Raw genomic sequence first — 19470 nt, 5'->3', positions numbered from 1 at the left:
AGACTTTCATTCTAGCTGAATTGGGACAACTGAATTGGAATTCTGCTCTGCCCTCACTCCAAGCTATATGGGCAGGAAGGAGTTTGCTGTGTACTATGATAAATACCAGAAAGGAAAACATCCAAAGTAGTAATGGAGAGCGTAAGAATAGTTCTGCCCAGGGAGCTGCACTGTTTGTAGCTTTCAGGAGAAAATATTTAGAAACAAGAAAGCAGATCTGCTAAGGAAACGGAGTTCCTTTCCCTGTTGATGGATTTCTTTCCTTCTTCAGAGATATCACCCATTCCACACAACGAGACAAACCCAAACTAGTAAATAACTTGCCCTTGGTTGCGGCCTTGAAACAACATAGCTGTAGATCCTGTGGTCGGCTGTATTGACCTGCAGCGGCCGGGATGGAGGTGGATTGAAGACACTTGGGACACCCTCTTGCTCATTCAACCGGTCCTGTACAGCTGCCTATCATAGGAGGAGCAGCAAAAGGGACCCATCAAAAGTTGCAATGGATACATGCAGGTTAGAGAAAATACACTGGTTCCATTCTGAAGTTTGTGGTAGGTGCTAGTTGTCCCTATGCCTAGAGCACTGGACACGTGCAACTTAATACATCAAAATAAGGTAACTGCTGCCAGCTTCCAGACTAGGTGTTTCCAAGGGGTCTCACATTTGTACAACACTGAGCTTACACGGTGCTGTACAGTTGGAGAGCTGTGCCAAACAAGCACTCTGTTCGTAGCCCTACCTCCCAGTCTAGGGGCTCAAAGCGGTAGTATAGGAAAAAATGCAGGCACAAGGCAGGAGGTCATCAATGGAATGTTAGGCGCCATTAGGACAGGGATAAATTAAGAGAGAAAATATCATAATGCCATTATATAAATCCATGAATAAATCCGCACTTGAATACTGAATGCAATTCTAGTCATTCCTTTTCAAAAAAAAGATAGACTGGATTTGGAAAAAGGACACCAAAAGTGATTAGGGGGATGGAACAGATTCCATGTGAGGAGAGATTAAAAAGACTGGGCCTGTTCATCTTAGAAAAGAGACGACTAAAGGAGAATATGATAGAGGTCTATAAAATCATGACTGGTGTGGAGAAAGTGACTAGGAAAGTGTTATTTACCCCTTCCCATAACACAAGAACCAGGGGTCACCCAAAGAAATTAATAGGCAGACTGTTTAAACCAAATATAATGAAGTACTTCTTTACACAACGCACACTTAGCCTGTGGACCTCGTTTTCAGGGGATGTTGTGAAGGCCAGAAGTATAACTGGGTTCCTAAAAGAACTAGATAAGTTCATGGAGGACAGGTCCATCAATGGCTATCAGCCAAGATGATCAGGAATGCAACCCCATGCTCTGGGAATCCCTAAGCCTCTGGCTGCCAGAAGCTGGGACTGGATGACAGGGGTGAATCACATGATAATTGCCCTGTTCTGTTCATCCCCTCTGAAGCATTTGGCAACAGCCACTGTCAGAGACAGGATACTGGGCTAGATGGACCATTGGTCTGACCAAGTGTGGGCATCCTTGTGTGTCATGATCTAAGCGGGTGTTAAGAATGTTTTAAAAGGCGTGACAGAACTGCATGCATGTTGACTGGAAGGCTTGTAGAGGTGTAGGGGACTGCATGGTTGAAGACGCTAAGACTTAAGAGTGGTTTGGGGGTGCTTGTAAAGTGTGCAAGAGGAGTAGAGGTAAATGGGAGCAGAGCCACAGAAGAGGTTAGGACAGAGATTCAATATGGCAAAACCCCCCCCCCCAATTTTGGCAGCTTCATTCTAAATGGATTGAAGTGGTAACAATAATAATAAGCTTTACAGCAAGTGTGACTGGGCTGAATTCAGTTCATAGCTATTGTGAAGTGGGAATTTTGGTAATATTTTTCTGATTCCACTCTGGGCCTCAGTGTCCCTCTGTGCTTTGCACTGCTATGCACGGAGTGTGAAGGGTTAGAAAGCTCTTGGAGGAGAGCAGGGGACATGAGGTGAGTGCCTCACACACCTGTCTGAGTGTTAAGGGACTGGCTGAAACCAACCCACAGCAACAGAGCATGTGGAAAGACAATGGAAACCCCAATCACCAGCACGTTCACTGCTAGCAACCAGCAGCCAAGAGGAAAGAGATTTTCCCCAACCCCTCGGCAGAAGAGCAGAGCAAAGGCCCCAGGTGGAGAACAGAGGGGAAAGGTGTCATGTGGCTGGGTTAAGAGCTGGCCTTTGGAGTGACACTCACCTGGCTGGGACCAAGGACAAAGGGACAGAGACAGGAAGAAAGAGCTTCGATAGCAGCATTGCTGAAGTGGCCAGGTTGAACTTTCTCTTAACCTTTGCCTCTCTTTGCTAGCTTAAGGACTTTCAGATGCTGTACGCCAGGTGATTGTGTGTGGAAAAGGTCACCTGGGTAGTTGCAAATACTCACTGAGAGTATTGCACCCTGAAGGGGTACAGTACAAGCCTCCCACAAGAGTCTGGCTGGGCTGGATTCGCTGCAGGGAGCCATGAAGACAGACAGAGATCGCTGATGCCTGAAGGTCCAGTTTTGGAATCCATGGGCCTGCTCCCGTGGAACCACGTGGGTTCTTGGGGGCTGGCATACTAAAGTGGTCACTTCCAAGGGACTGGGTACAGGCTGGGGCATAGACCAGACCCTGGGGTCGGTGACAGCTTCCATCATGTTTCCCAACATTAGCAAGGTCTGAATGCATCCACTAGGGACGTGTTTTCCGATTTACACTTGGAGATCAAGAAAAAAGGAATACGAGATAAAGAACTGCAGTTTAGAGAGTGGAGGGTACACTCAGTTCAATGCGCAACTCAGTATGAATGGAAATTGTGAACAACCACAATTAAATGAGACCACCTAAGATTCTTACCAATAAGCAACGGAATAAAGCTTGCTGGGGTGGGGCTGACTAGGAGCTTGGAGATTACTTTTGACGTGTAAGCACGATGGTTTTAGAATATGACCTTGATTATAATCACTCAGGCCACTACAAGGATCCTTTAAGAAAGGAAATTCTACTTTGGGAGAGCCACAGTCATTCAGACTCTTCATCTAAGTTGCTGGAAAGAAAAGTGTCTCAACTATAATTCTAACTGGTACCTCTATGTTCCAGTTGTGTTGCTCCAGGGTATCACGACACTGGTCCATAGACTCTATGCCAGTCAAGTCCTGGGGAAGGAAGGAAAAAACCAAAGGATGAGTGCTAAGGAAGTGTAATATTTCTATAGTTCATTGCTGTATTTGAACAGAGGCGTGTAACCATAATACAAAATTAATAACCAGACCCTTTCGTTTAAAAAGCTTCCCCTCCCAATTCAGCACTGATTGCTTCCGGCAGTTGCTCATGAAAATCATGCAACTTTTATAGGTATTCTTATTTCTTCTGTGAAATGCTGAATGTCAGCAATCCTCTCAGACAGGACTTTCCATTCTCCCAATACTAAGCAATCCCCAGCACTTCTGCAAGTTAGGTAAGTATCTTACCCATTACCAGCTTCTAGCCAGACTGAGCAATTCAATCAGGCTTACTGCCTGGGAGCCTTCCCCTCCACTCCAGAAGGAATGGGAGGCTGTCACGGAGTTTGGGGGAGACAAGGCCCTGCACCCCTGGCTTCCTGGGATTCACCGTGACTCTCAGCCAGGCAGTAGAACAGAAGGTTTATTAGACGACAGGAACACAGTCCAAACCAGAGCTTGTAGGCATAAACAGGACCCCTTAGTCAGGTCCTTCTGGGGGGTAAGGATCTTAGACCCCAGCCTTGGGGTTCCCTCCAATTCCCCAGCCAGCCCAAAACTGAAACTCTCCAGCCCCTCCTCCCCCTTGTCCCTTTCCCAGGCCAGGAGGTCACCTAATCTCTTTGTTCTCCAACACCTTCAGCTAGCACCTTTGTAGAGGAGGGGCCCAGGCCACTAGTTGCCAGGAGACAGAGTGTTGGCCATTCTCTGTCCAGACAGCATCACATCTGCCCTCTAGGGCTCTGCAACAATCACACCCCTTCTCCCACCACCTAGATACTTGAGAACTGCATAGGGGAAACTGAGGCATCCACACAGTATTCACAGAAAACATTATGAACATTCCCACTTCATCACAGAGGCTACTCGTAAAAATAAATACACACAAAGGTCACCCCCGCTCCCCCCGCTCCTGCCTAGCTGGGAGTGAGGGAAGCCATTGGCAAGCCTTCCAGCCTCTTATTTCAGCCACAATTCATTGCAACTGTAAAGCGATTCATAGAATCATAGAATATCAGGATTGGAAGGGACCTCAGGAGGTCATCTAGTCCAACCCCCTGCTCAAAGCAGGACCAATCCCCAGACAGATTTTTGCCCCAGATCCCTAAATGCCCCCCTCAAGGATTGAGCTCACAACCCTGGGTTTAGCAGGCCAATGCTCAAACCACTGAGCTATCCCTCCCCCTTCAGGTGAAATGAGTGATATTATTGAAGATATAGCATTGTTCAGCTTTGCACTATATGCTGTAGTGTACGTCATCCAGTTTATACAGATACAGCACTCTGAACATATTACAGGTCTGTCTCGTCTTACGCTGGGGTTACGTTCCACAGTCAGCGCGTAAAGCGAAAACCGCGTATAATCAAAATTACATTGAGTGTAATGGCGGACGGAATCGCCTGCACTACAGGAACAGTATTTAAATTGTTATTTTTCTCTTTTTTTGTTGTTTTTGCCGACCACGTAAAGCTGAATTCGCGCATGTTAAATGCGCGTAAGATGCGACAGACCTCTACAATGTGATCTGAAACTCAGTACTTGTGCAAAAAAGACCCAACCACCACCTACAGACCTCACAGCAACTGGGTCTCTCAGTACTCATTCAACAGCAGGTAAGCACAATTTAAGTCCTTGCTAATCAAAACTTCTGCACAAGAAGTCACATGGACGTGGGCATCTGATATTATAAGCTAGCAAGCTGACATAACTTTTGGATGAGGACAAAAATCTTTGGTTAAAGTGAACATTCCTGTCACCATGCTGGAGAAATAAATCTCTCCCCACACCACCCACTAAAAACCTCCTCTAAAATACATAGTAAGGTTTTATTTTATGTGTGTCCATCACCATGGTATCTGAGCACATATACAGATTTATGGAAAACCATGCTGCTGTTAGCCCTGTAGAAGCAACTACTTGAAGCAGTCCGTGAAAGTTAGGCATAGTATGGGAGACGACATTAAGTGATGTTGGCGCACAAACTTAAAAGTAAATAAAAGAAAGCCCCATTGGCTTCTGCTCCATTAAAAAACAAACCAGTAGGAAAATCCTGTTCCATTTGGTAAACTGGAAGCCCCTGGGGAGAGCTTATATTTGTAGTAGTAATTATTTTATGGGGAGGTGAGTGGCAAGGGAAGACACGATTCATTTTAGTTGTTGCGCCTTCCAATGCGCACTGACCCTTTTAAGCCAGAGTCCATTGTTTCCCGTTCTGCCTCATTTCTTGTACCAACTCCCTCAGCAAGATCTCTTGTAAGGCCAAGCTTTATTAAGATTAAGTAGCTCATGTTCTGGACTGACTCACTGTCTGCATAGACTGTTTCAGTTTCTTTCCTATCACAGTGGCTTGAAAGATTTAGTGGACGTCTAGCTTTGGGATTAAACCCGATGGCCAGAGATAGATTTAAAATTTTTACTAAAGCTAATGTTAAAAAATTATATAGTACACAAGTTAAGAAAAGAGTGTCTGTACATCTGGTTTCAGAGTAGCAGCCGTGTTAGTCTGTATCCGCAAAAAGAACAGGAGTACTTGTGGCACCTTAGAGACTGTACATCTGGGTATAGTGCTTAGACTATCCACAAATACAAAGTTTGTTTTAAAAGTAATAAGATACATATAGTGCATAATCAGCAATAACCCCAATGTAGGTGAATAAATGTAACAATACAGTTTAGATATTAGAATCCGAATACTCAGGTACATCACTCATGAAAAATTGTACAGAGAGTTGGTTGTGGAAAGCAAAATATATCAATAGGGTAAGCCTACACGGTCAGGGAGGTCCAGGGAAAACACGCTGGTGAAAAGCCCAGGCTCTTCATTCCTACCCCAAGCTGCTGAGGTATCGGGGGTGCTGGGATATCTAATAAGGGGCTGTCAGGTGTCTGAAATTTGAAGGTGCCCTATAGCATAGAGGATATGGCTGCTTGGTGCTACAGCTCCTAATACCTAAACTGCACATTACTCATCACAGATGAAGGTACGGAGGCTCTGTTAGTTAGCCAAATGCAACATGCATCATGTCTACCACTTGGACTCCCAGTTCTGTAAAATAGCGAGACAAGCTCTCACTAAGTCAGTTCTCATTCAGTACTTGAGAATATTTTGGGTTAAGTTCGGTTTCCTATTTTAATTTTGAGCCTTACAGAAACTTGGCAAGATCCAACCTGCCCCACAAGATGGGTTTGCAAGAGACAGCATGCTCTGGCTGTGAAGGTGGAGTGGTAATCTGATATAAATTCCTTTGGGCAGTCTCCAATTATAGCCATCCATTTTCTACATCTGTGCACCTTTCATTCCTGTCCACTTTTGCTATTCCTGTTTAATTTTGCTTGCTACCTCCCCAAGTTACTTGGCTCTTTTAGAACAGATATCCAGGTCCTCTCGAAAACATTTGGCTGTCCAGGTGAGAATGTTTTGAGGATCAAGGGACTTCAGTTGCCATACTGAAGATGGATGGCTCATCTGTTTTAGGAACCTGAGATTTTTCTCCCCACACAAACATTTTGGATTCTCCCTCAACTGTTAATTCACCTTGTAAACAAGAGCAGTGCTTGAGATTTAGCACTTGGACTAAATCAGGGTTCTGTTGCTCCTGAGCACTCTATGTCCATCTACTCTTTGCCACAGCTTCAAGACTGGACCTTTTCTCATTAGCCTGACACCACTCAGTGACAGTGTACATACAAAAATACAAAGTTACGTCAACCCAGCTAAGGGTATGTCTACACTACCCGCCGGATCGGCAGGCAGCGATCAATCTATCGCTCTCCCGTCAACTCCTGTACTCCAGCGCCGCGAGAGGTGCAGGCAGAGTCAATGGGGGAGCAGCAGCAGTCGACTCACCGCAGTGAAGACACGACGGTAAGTCGATCTAAGTACGTCGACTTCAGCTACATTATTCACGTAGCTGAAGTTGCGTAACTTAGATCGATCCCCCCCCAGTGTAGACCAGGGCTAAGTCACACACCTGAGCGACATAGTTAAGTCGATCTAACCCCCGGTGTAGACTGTGCTAGGACGGAAAAATTATTCCATTGACCTAGCTACCGCCTTTAGGCTGACAGGAGAGGCCCTCCTGTCGATATAGGTAGTGTCTACACTGAAGTGTTACAATAGCACAGCTGCAGCAATGCAGCGGCACCGCAGTAGGGTTTCAAGTGTAGACAAGCCCTCAGTCACTTAAATCAGGTGTTTCTAGCCTGGTATTCTTGTTCATCTGAGATCTCCAATTCAATGACACCTGCTTTTGTTGCTGAAATATCTTATCAGTAAGTTTAAGATTTTGTCACGGTTATTTTTAGTGAAAGTCACAGACAAGTTGTGGGAATAAACAAAAAGTCACAGAAGCCATGACCTGTCTGACTTGTACTAAAAATGATAGGGGGGAAGAGACCCGGAGCCCTGCTGTGGCTGGGGACTTTGGGGCCCCCCTGCCACCTGCAGCATCTGGGAGATCTGGGGCTGCCTCACCGGCTGATCGCTCCAGCCCCGCTGCACCAGGGCTGAAGGGAAAGTGTCATGGAGGTCTCTGAAAGTCACTGAATCTGACGTCCGTGACAATCTGATCCTTACTTATCAGCAAGTTTCATGGCCATTAAGCCTCAGCTTTAAGGATCTTTTACAAAATTTGCTGTCATTCAACTAAATTCCACGCTTTTAACTCCAGCCCCACTTCACTGTCTGCCGTTACGCAGTATCCTTCTGAAACCAGGAGATGGATAAACTATGTTTGTAAGGGCATGTCTACAATATGAACTTTTGCCTCCACAAGTTACGTTGGCATTAAGCCACCGCAGTTAGTATATTGCTAGTCTCTCTTCGTATTTGGCTCCTTGCATCTGTGCTGCACGTACTCACCAGGAGTGGCTGTGCTGATACGCAGCACGGTGCACCCTGAGTAGGTATCCCAGCGCGCAACCCACCACCATCCATCACACTGTCTTTTGGTAAGTTTTGGCAGAAACTAGTCATGCAGGGGTGACTGGGAGAAAGGGGTCAACTTACAAGCGTACAGCTGTCTCCATTCCATGTCATCTATAGCCCACAATTTTCACCTGTTTAAAGATCCTATGAACCAGTGCAGCCCTCCTCGCTCACCATCTCTGACACAATCATAGAGCCTGAACAGCTCTGCACTACTGTCATAAGTGTTGCAAGCACAAGACACACAATCCTCCAGTACTGGCATAGCTGCAAGAGGAGACGCGGGGAATGGGACAATTTGCTGGAGGGCAGATTGCTGAGAGACAAGCGAGAACCAATTCAAGATCGTTGGTGGCATTCATGAAGCAGCTGCAAATGATGGAGTGCCGCTTTTGGGCCTGGGAAACGAGCACTGACTGGTGGGATTGCATCGTAATGCAGGCTTAGGATGATGAGCAGTGACTGCAGAACTTTTGGATGCACAAGGTCGCATTCCCAGATCCATGTGCTGAGCTTGCTCCAGGCCTCCAGCGTAGGGACACCAGAATGAAAGCTGCACTGACAGCGGAGAAGTGAATAGCGATTGCATTGTGGTAATTTGCAATGCTGGATTGCTACCAGTCAGTGGGAAGTCATTTGAGAGCTGGAAAATCCACTGTGGGAGCCACTGTCCTACAAGTGTGCAGGGCCATTAACTGTCTCTGACTATGCAGGACTGTGACTCTCGGCAAAGTGCAGGACACAGTGGATGGATTTGCAGCAATGGGGTTCTCAAACTGCGATGGAGTAAGAGACAGCACACATATCCCTTTTTTGCACCAGATCACCTTGCCACAGAGTATGTCATCAGAAAGGGCTACTTTTCTCTGTTTATGCAAGCCTTGGTGGATCACCAGGGATGAGTCATCAACATCCAAGTTGGCTGGTCAGGGAAGGTGCATGACGCTTGCATCTTTAAGAACGCAGTTTTCTAGAAAGCTACAACCAGGTGCTCTCTTTCCCAACCAGCAGATTACCATTTGCAATGTTGACATTACAATAGTGATCCTGGGGGCCCCAGCCTACTCCCAACTCATGAAGTCATACACCAGCCAGCTCAACAGCGATCAGCTCAGCAGGTGCAGAATGACAGTTGGATGCACTTTTGGTAGCTTGAAGGGATGCGGATACTGTTTGGTCACACGATTGAATCTCAGTGAAAAGAATATCCCAGCCGTTACAGCTGCCTGCTTGTCCTGCATAATATCTGGGAAGGGAAGGGGGAAAGTTGCCAGCAGGGTGGAGGTAGAGTGGCTGTCCGCTGACTCTGAACACCGAGACAGAAGGGCTATCAGATGAGCTCAGCAAGGAACTATACAGCTTAGGGAAGCTTTGGAAGAGCACTTGAACAGTGAATCCCAGTAACGTGTTGTGGTGTACTGGGCTTTACCTGGACATGCTGTTTTGAGGCCTGTTAGGAATTGTGTGGTGCTTGGTGTACACCTATGAATATAATACTGTCAAAGTAACTTAATTTTATGGTAGTTGCTGTGCATTTATGATTACACTGTTTGTCACTGATCCTGAGTCGTGTCACTCTGTACATTAACAAGTAAGCAGGTGCTTTCAGTACCACTAGCCACTCTGCAGCATATGTAATTTTCCCAACAGAATTTTATTGAGTAACAAAACCAATGCAAAGAAAACTCTGTGCAATTTAAAAGCAAAAACATTAAAAACTGACTAAATTTATGGAACAGAACTTTACAAGGGGAAGGAACATTCACATCCATTTTAGCTACACATACAGCAACCATGGCTTTCACAGGTCAGTGCATGTGAAAGTGTAGCTGTTTTTAATGTCCCCTGGCGTGGAGTGGTCAGAGTAGAGATGTGGGCCCCTGATGCCACGTGGAATGTTGAGGGGAATATAGAGAAGTGCTGTAATGAGTTCTCCATGGACTGCAAAGGGAAGCGAGCCCATGACTGTTGAACCTTTAGGTCCACGAGAGTCTGCAACATGTGTGTGTGCTGCCGGAGATGCTCCATTGTGTCCTGGTGCATTTTCCTCTCCTTTTTCTGCACCTTTTTTCTGTCTGCTCTGTCCTTCTCCATACAGTCTGCAATATTCACCCTCCAGGCCCTCTGCTCCTGGTCTGATGCAGCACTGGCTTACATGATCTCGCTGAACATGTCATCCTGAGTTCTCTTCTTTCTCCTCTTTATTTGGCTCAGCATTTGGCAGGTGTGGAAGAGCAATCTCTCACGGCCACAACAGCAGCAACTACAGATAAAACACACAAACAGACCATTGTCATTACAGTCACAACGGAAAGCAGAAGTTAAGATTCAGAACTCCCTTCCCTGCTCCCCCCCAAAGTTTTAAACAAGACATGCTTATTGACACTTCTGCTTCAGAGCGCTTATGCATGGCACCACTCACAGAACTAGCCTTGGTGTGGAAAATGTAGGGGGAATGGCTCAGTTACATTAAACTATCACAAAAACAACAAGGAGTCCAGTGGACCTTAAAGACTAACAGATTTATTGATCCATGCATCTGAAGAAGTGGGTTTTTTACCCACGAAAGATTATGCCCGAATAAATCTGTTAGTCTTTAAGGTGCCACCGGACTCCTCGTTGTTTTTGTGGATACAGACTAACACGGCTACCCATCCGATGTTAAACTATTAGTATAGAGAATGGAACTGAATACTGCAACCATTTTCCACACGCAGTAGTGATTTTAGCTGATATCTCACTCCTGAGGGTGACAGGCACAGAGAGCACAGCTGCTGCTGGTCCCAAAACACCTGGGCCCATCTGCTGCCAGCCTGTTTATTGCAGTGGTGCCTGCTGAAGTTATTGACAACTGGCATGGGAAAGCGTCCTACTGGGAAGGAAGAAATAAGGCTGCCACCCCCAGAACCCTTTGGGAGAGGACTGCAGAGTACCTCCACGAAAGTTTCATTGAGCTCTCTCAGGAAGATTCAAGTGACATCCAACTGCTCTGCATGCCCCCCTGCCTAACTGTACAGGGGAATGAAAAGCACACAACACCTCTGCCTCTCTTTGTTGTACTGCTACCACTTCTAGTATGAGTAAGTTAATGAAAAGTCGATAGCTGTGTCCTGTTAAGTTGGGGATGCCATCAGTACATCACTGTAACGGGAAATACATTTACACTTACCTGAGGTTCCTTCCCCTGCTCTGGGCTTGTCCATGCTCTACTGCCAGGACTGACTGGATTGCAGTGGAGTCTCAAACAGGTCCTGGCTCGCAGTGCAGCTGGACCCATCAGTCACATGTCCCCCATCCTCCTCCTCCTCTTCGCTGTTCAAACTAGGGGCCTGTGACTTGGGCTTCTCGGAGATATCCATGGTGGTGTGCAGAGTGGCGGTGGGGTCTCTGCCAAGTAGGCATGCAGCTCTTTGTAAAAGCTGCAGGTCTGCAGCTCAGACTGGACCAACTGTTGGCCTCCCTGGCCTTCTGATATGCCTGCTGCAGTTCCTTTGCTTTCATGTAGCACTGCCGCTGCTCTCTCTCATATGCCTTCTCCTGCATCCCATGCAATCTGCTCGTAGATGTCCTCTTCTCCCCACAGGCCCAGGAAAGCCAATACCTTCGGTCTATTCCAAGCCAGAATGCATCTGGAGCATGTAGCTGGCATGGTCAGCTGGGCAGTTGCACACAACATTGGAGAACTGCTAGTTGTGCTCGCCAAACAGGACAATCAGGAAAATGCATTTCAAAAATCTGCAGTGCTTTAACAGGTTGGTGTCAGGGGGAGGCGTCCGGTCTCTGTGACCCCAGGCAGTGGAATTCACAATTTTGACCAGAGTGGTTGGTTTCGGGCATTGAGAGACAGCTGCAGGAAGTCTGTTAGGGTTAACATAGGAAATGCGGTATCTACACTTGTACTGTGTTGACCTCGGTACATTGACCATGGCCCAATGCCACTTGGGAAGATGGTGTTACTGCATTACTGTAACAGCGTGCTTACCTAGGTAGGAGACAAATGTAAGTGTAGACACATGCACAACTAGGTTGTCACAAGGTGGCTTACATTGACCTAACTTTGTAGTGGAGCCTAGACCTCAATGCATGTACATTCTGGATGCCTTTTCAAAGCACTGGACCCGAGTGGACACAAGCATATACTTTATCCCTGTGCCTGCTATTTGTTCAGGCATTTGAGTTTTTACAATGGAGCATCTAAGCCTCTGAATAGCATGTGTTGTAAAGCTCTTCATCACCACCTCTTTTAATAACCCTGAACTGCTGCTAGCGATTGCATATTTACAAGATTCAGAAACTTGTTCACACCTTTGTTTCTACAGATCAGGATTACTGCTGGGCGCTGTTAACAGGACTGCCTGCCCTGACAGAACATTCTCTCCTTTTTAAATTATGCAAAATACAGTACCAGTTTTTGGATGAAAAGCAAATATACATCACAGTTTGTTACCTAAGTTCCATTTGTTTTAAAGAGTGTTGATCTTTATAACATTTTCAGGGGTGCTTACAGAGCTGGTTAGCTATGTGCATGTTTTGATGAGTACTAATTCACAACACTATTCACTGACCATCACTGTAGTATGGCAGTTGTGTTCTTGGTAACATTCCAGGCCTTATCCACAACGGCAATTTTCAGGAAACCTCCCAGGAGTGGGAGCATTAGTGTAGACCAGCCTACAGCATTTTTACCACAATTTGCATTAGTACTCCCAGCATTGTTACAACCAATGGAGATGTACTGGTGATGGTGCAGTGATGGGAGGTTTCCTTCAAAACTGCCTGTGTAGATGCAACCTCAGGTACCGGCACCAGCTTGTTAAACAGCACTCTTACTACCATGTTCCAGAGTAGAGGCAACATAATTTATAAACATCTCTGAACTCTCTCATTGATGCTGAAAATAGTTTTCCACTGAATGTTAATGCCTGGTATGACTACAGTTCAAACTGTCAGTCAAGAACCATGTTTAGACCATTCTTACTGGCAAAATATTAATGTAGTTTCCCTATAGCTTTTAGGGACCTTTGTATTAACAGCAAGACACCCCCCCTTTTTTTTTAAAACACTAGCCAGCAAGACCATGTTAGAAATCTGAAGTAAATACCACACTTCAATTGCACTCAGCTTTAATTTCCAGTATCTATGTGAATTTGTCAGATATTCATCATGTAAAGGTTTTCCCGCAAGAAAACGAAGCAAATTTTATTAGTCTTTAGTTTCAAGTGCCCAAATGACATTTTCAAATAATTCCACTTAACCATAATTTTCCTCTTTATTGTTATACAGTAGAACCTCAAAGATATGAACATCAGAGTTACAGTCTTACTGGTCAACTGGACAACCTGTGGAATTGGAAGTAAATCAATCAGGCAGCAGCGCAGACAAAAAAAACCCAAACAAAAAGCAAATACTGCACTGCCTTGGGGCTCTAGCCCTGGGGCTCAGGGCTTCAGCCACAGGGGGTTAGAACTGCAGCCGCAAGGTGGAGGGGTGGTCAGGGCTCCAGGCGGGGGCTCAGCCCTGTGGCTCCACTCCCGGTTTCCGCCTCATGTGGGGTGCTGGGGCTTGGGGCTTCAGCCCCACAGCTCCGCTCTCGGCTTCAGCCCCACAGGAGGCGCTGGGGCTTTAGCTATGAGGGGAGCACCTGTTTCAGCCCCAGCGCTCCCCCTGTAGCTAGAGCCCTGAGCCCCAGTGCTCCCCCCCAGGTCTAAAGCCTTGAACCCCAGTGCTCCTGTGGGGCAGAAGCCCTGAGCCCCCTGCCCAGAGCCGTGGCACCCCGAGTGTCAGAAGCCTTCCATCACCAGAGTATCTATGTACTGTATCTCTCTCTGAATTCACAGGCCTTGTGCTTTTACTCAATTCGCTTTACTTCTTACTACACCTTTAGACAAATATAAAAGAGATAACAAAAAAAAGCTAATCCCAGCAAACCAGCAGTCACAAACAGGCTCCCAAGCAGAACAATGCAACCTAACATGGGGGCTCAGACTGCATGAATGCTGAATGCACTACATAATAGAAACTTTCAAAAACTAAAATATCAAGAACCACAAAAGCCCCATTAAAAACAAGCATCTAGAAAGTTCAACATTTGTCTCCCATATACCACTTCAACTTCTCATATAAAATACAGAACCCTAAGAAAAAATGTTGAAGCTGCTTTGTGAGGCAGTCCATTCCCTACAGTTTTGAGATGCAGATTAAAATCCCTGAAAGCCTCTCAGCTCAAAGCAGTGAGAAGTGGAATTCAATATTTTAGTAGCATATTTGCTCCAGAGGTCAGTACTAGTAAGCATAAGATTGTGGGGGTTTGTATATTAGACTTTAAGGAAGTTGCTCTCTCTCTGGAAGACTCACATGTTGAAACATCACATACAAGATGCAAGTCCTCACACCCTCATAACTGGCACTACTGTTAATTCCCAACCCACTGCCAAATTCCAGAGAATTATGTTTCCAAGGGCGAAGAGCATCTGACGTCTAGCAACACAAAAGCCTTTCCCAAATCTTTTTTAGAAGAGAATTTCTTTGCAAGTGTGTTTATCAAGGGTTTTGATATGTATTGTGATGCCCAAAGTATCAGTGGCATTTTGCTAACAAGTTTCATCTCTCTCCACTTCTCAAACTAAAGAGATGTTTGGCTCCTTTCAGCTGCATGCCACTATTTTACTTGGATCTACAACCCATCAAGGACAATGATCCCTCACTTTCGCAGACCTTGGAAGGCAGGCCAGTCCTCGCCCACAGACAACCCGCCAATCTTAAGCATATTCTCACCAGCAACCACGCACCGCACCATAACAACTCTAACTCAGGAACCAACCCATGCAACAAACCTCGATGCCAACTCTGCCCACATATCTACACCAGCAACACCATCACAGGACCTAACCAGATCAGCTACAACATCACCGGCTCATTCACCTGCACGTCCACCAATGTTATATATGCCATCATGTGCCAGCAATGCCCCTCTGCTATGTACATTGGCCAAACTGGACAGTCACTACGCAAGAGGATAAATGGACACAAGTCAGATATCAGGAATGGCAATATATAAAAACCTGTAGGAGAACACTTCAACCTCCCTGGCCACACAATAGCAGATGTAAAGGTAGCCATCTTACAGCAAAAAAACTTCAGGACCAGACTCCAAAGAGAAACTGCTGAGCTCCAAAGAAGAAGCATCCGAAGAAGTGAGGTTTTTACTCACGAAAGCTTATGCCCAAATAAATCTGTTAGTCTTTAAGGTGCCACCAGACTCCTTGTTGTTTTTGTAGATACAGACTAACACAGCTACCCCCTGATGCTGAGCTCCAGTTCATTTGCAAATCTGACACCATCAGATCAGGATTAAACAAAGACTGTGAATGGCTATCCAACTACAGAAGCAGTTTCTCCTCCTTTGGTGTTCACACCTCAACTGCTAGCAGAGCACCTCACCCTCCCTGATTGAACTAACCTCGTTATCTCCATACTGATTTATACCTGCCTCTGGAAATTTCCATTACTTGCGTCTGGTGAAGTAGGCATTCACCTACGAAAGCTTATGCTCCAATACTTCTGTTAGTCTTAAAGGTGCCACAGGACCCTCTGTTGTATTTTACTTTTGTTAATTAATTTAGATTAAAGGTAGGTTCAGTCTTTTTTTTTTTTTGAATGACACTACAGTTTTGAAAGCAAATTTATTCTCATCACAACAGAAACTATCCCATTCTGTGTCTGCAGAGGAAAGCCAACGCTCAACCATCATTACATTAAACACAGTCAGAAGTTTGAGAATCAGGCCAGAAATGAACATGGATCAATAATGAAATCCTACAAAGGCAGCCTCACTTTGTTCTAGCTCCTAACAACCAGAAGTGCATCTCTCTCTGGATTGCCCAAACGTACTCACATCCAGCTTCTCTCTACAGATGTCCCAAAAGACCGCCCTTGACCAAAACCAAATTAAGAACCTTTTGTTGCTCACACAGTATTGGATAGGACAATTCAAGGATACAAAAGCACTTCATATTTATGTTTGACTTCAAATAGAAGCTATTTTTCTATAACAAACAGAAAATTGAAGTTGAAAGAATCACTTCTTGAAAAAACAAACCCTTGAAAAGAACTATGAATTTTCTCAATAAACACGTTATTGAGCCTGGAAATTCCAAGTTAAAGTTCCCCATTTAAAAATGGAATCCAAGATACTTGTAAGTACACAAATGCACAGTTAACTCAAACCACCTTAACTCTGCCCTCCTTTCATAAGGGAATCATGTAAACAACCAAAAGTTGAGAAACATTATCCTTTCATCACCTGGTTTCATTTTATCACTGACCTTAAAGACTTTAATTACCTTTTAATTAAACAGCTGTTATGCAGACTGCAGTCTTCTTTAAAGTAACAAACAGTCCATGTATAATAGATCCTTTTAACCTTAACTCCAGGTTAATTTTTTTATTTAAATTAAGAACTTCCTTAGGTTTTTATAAACATTTAAGAACTGATCAATGACAAAAGTCCATGTTGACCCTGCAAGCCACACAGGGACGGGCTCAATTCTTTCCAACATAGCCTCCTGCCTCCACTGTGTCACTGTCTCACCCTTCAAGTCTGCAGCACTGCTATGGGTACCTGCATGGCCCCACAATATGCCAACATTTTTATGGCTGACTTAGAACAACGCTTCCTTAGCTCTCGTCCCTTAACGCTCCTACTCTACTTGCACTACATTGATGATATCATCATCATCATCTGGACCCATGGAAAAGCCGCCCTTGAGGAATTCCACCATGATTTCAACAATTTCCATCCCACCATCAACCTCAGCCTGGACCAGTCCACACAAGCGATCCACTTCCTGGACACTACAGTGCTAATAAGAGATGGTCACATAAACACCACCCTATACCGGAAGCCTACTGACTGCTATACTTACCTACATGCCTCCAGCTTTCATCCAGATCACACCACACAATCCATTGTCTACAGCCAAGCTCTAAGATACAACCGCATTTGCTCCAACCCCTCAGACAGAGACAAACACCTACAGGATCTCTATCAGGCGTTCTTACATCTACAATACCCACCTGCTGAAGTGAACAAACAGATTGACAGAGCCAGAAGAGTACCCAGAAGTCACCTACTCCAGGATAGGCCCAACAAAGAAAGTAACAGAATGCCACTAAGCTGTCACCTTGAGCCCCCAACTAAACCCTCTCCAGCGCATCATCAAGCGATGATGGACGCTGAAGGACGATCCCTCACTCTCACAGATCTTGGGAGACAGGCCAGTCCTCGCTTACAGACAGCCCCCCAACCTGAAGCAAATACTCACCAGCAACCACACACCACAAAACAAACACACTAACCCAGGAACCTATCCTTGCAATAAAGCCCGTTGCCAACTCTGTCCACATATCTATTCAAGTGACACCATCATAGGACCTAATCACATCACCCACACCACCAGGGGCTTGTTCATCTGCATATCTACCAATGTGATATATGCCATCATGTGCCAGCAATGCCCCTCTGCCATGTACATTGGCCAAACCGGACAGTCTCTATGCAAAAGAATAAATGGACACAAATCAGACATCAAGAATTGTAACATTCAAAAACCAGTCTGAGAACACTTCAACCTCTCTGGTCACTCAATTACAGACCTCAAAGTCACAATACTCCAACAAAAAAACTTCAAAAACAGACGCCAATGAGAAACTGCAGAATTGGAATTAATTTGCAAACTTGACACCATTAAATTAGGCTTGAATAAAGACTGGGAGTGGATGGGTCATTACACAAAGTAAAACCTATTTCCCTGTGCTAATTTCTTTTTCCCCTACTGTTACTCACAATTTCTTGTCAACTGTTGGAAATGGGACATCCTGATTATCACTACAAAAGTTTTTTTCTCCTGCAGATAATATCCCACCTTAACTGATTACTCTCGTTATAGTTAGTAATGGCAACACCCATTTTTTCATGTCCTGTGTATATATATCTTCCTACTGTATTTTCCACTGCATGCATCTGATGAAGTGGGTTTTAGCCCACGAAAGCATATGCTCAAATAAATTTGTTAGTCTCTAAGGTGCCACAAGTACTCGTTCTTTTTGCTGATACAGATTAACATGGCTACCACTTTGAAACCTGTCTCTCTCCTGTCTGCCAACGTGGTTTCCTGACCACCACTTCCCCCATCATGTTCACCTACATCTGGGACATGCATGCTTTGCAAAGCACTCATGGGGTCACATCTCCAATATATGCTTTTTAGCCATGCAAATTTCATGATGTATGTGAAAAATCACAGCTAATATCTAACTAATTGTACTCAACATCCACAAACAAGATGTGTGGCTGATTACTGGCTGAAGTTCTATGGCCTATGTTACACAGGTCAGGTTACATTATCACAAGGGTCCCTTCTAGCCTTAAAAATCTATGCATCTTCAAAACGATGAGGTTAGCAACTTATTTGACAAAGTGAATGAGAATCTGCCTGCTTAGTCCCCCCACGGAAAGCTTCCCACTCAGCACTAGCAAGCATGCAAGGCATTTCCGAGACCATGTAATTAAAGAGGCTGGGGCAGTCCGTGAAGATTTTCCTGCAGGCAGGTGCACTGACTCATTCACAAATCATCATCCGCGTCCAGCATTTCTCTCTGCAGAACAAGGAACTAGCTAACCCCTGGCCCGAAGCGCCGGCAAGCCAGAGCACCAGGGGGCAGCATGGGGGCTGCGATGGGCAGAGCAATGCACCGGCTCCCGGAGGGCTCCGCGTGGGCGCTGTGCCCGCGCCGTGGGGTGCAGGGGAAGGCCCTGTCCCGCGGGGCCCCGTGCACGGGCGGTCCGCGAGCTGCAGCCCCTGGCAACGCCCCCCCCCCCGGGGCCCGGCCCCTCGCCCAGGGTCCTGCCCAGCCGCGTGACCGGCGCCCGCTAACCGCCCCGGGTGGAGCTCCCGGCCGCGCTCCAGCTCCCCGGGGCAGGGCCCGGCTCAGCGAGCCCCTAACGGGAGAGGGGTCGGCGGCCCCGCCGGGGAAGTCGAGGCCGGAGTGGCCCGGCCCCCTCACACCGCTCCCCGCTCGGGTCGCTGCGGGGCCCCAGGCCCGGCTCCCCCCGGGCCGGCACCTGGAACTGCAGCAGCCTCTCGGTCTGCTCCGCCGTCAGCTCCCGCTCCTCAGGCGCCGCCATTTTGCTGCCGCCTCTGACCCGCCGCTCCGTCACTCTCCGGAACTGACGTACCACGCCGCCGCACTTCCGGCCTGGCGCTGGGGGCAGCTGCTCCCTGCCCCATTGCCAACGGCCG

At 46.2% G+C, this 19470-nt stretch overlaps 1 protein-coding gene across 1 annotated transcript in view; it reads right to left on the bottom strand.

Moving 5' to 3' along the window:
* Positions 1-19373, bottom strand: part of FAF2 (Fas associated factor family member 2) — a 28418-nt gene extending 9045 nt beyond the window's left edge. The window contains exons 1-3 of the mRNA XM_026659507.1: positions 19293-19373; positions 3108-3176; positions 325-459 (exon numbers count right to left, since the gene is read on the bottom strand). Coding sequence (XP_026515292.1) covers positions 325-459; positions 3108-3176; positions 19293-19355 — 267 coding nt within the window. The 5' untranslated portion in view covers positions 19356-19373. The remainder of the gene's footprint in view (positions 1-324; positions 460-3107; positions 3177-19292) is intronic.
* Positions 19374-19470: the final 97 nt, after the last annotated feature.

This window comes from Terrapene carolina, unplaced genomic scaffold (assembly GCF_002925995.2).
Source record: "Terrapene carolina triunguis isolate 2854851 unplaced genomic scaffold, T_m_triunguis-2.0 Scaffold629, whole genome shotgun sequence".
NCBI classification, from domain to species: Eukaryota; Metazoa; Chordata; order Testudines; family Emydidae; genus Terrapene; species Terrapene triunguis.
This window is presented reverse-complemented; position numbering and strand designations above follow the sequence as displayed.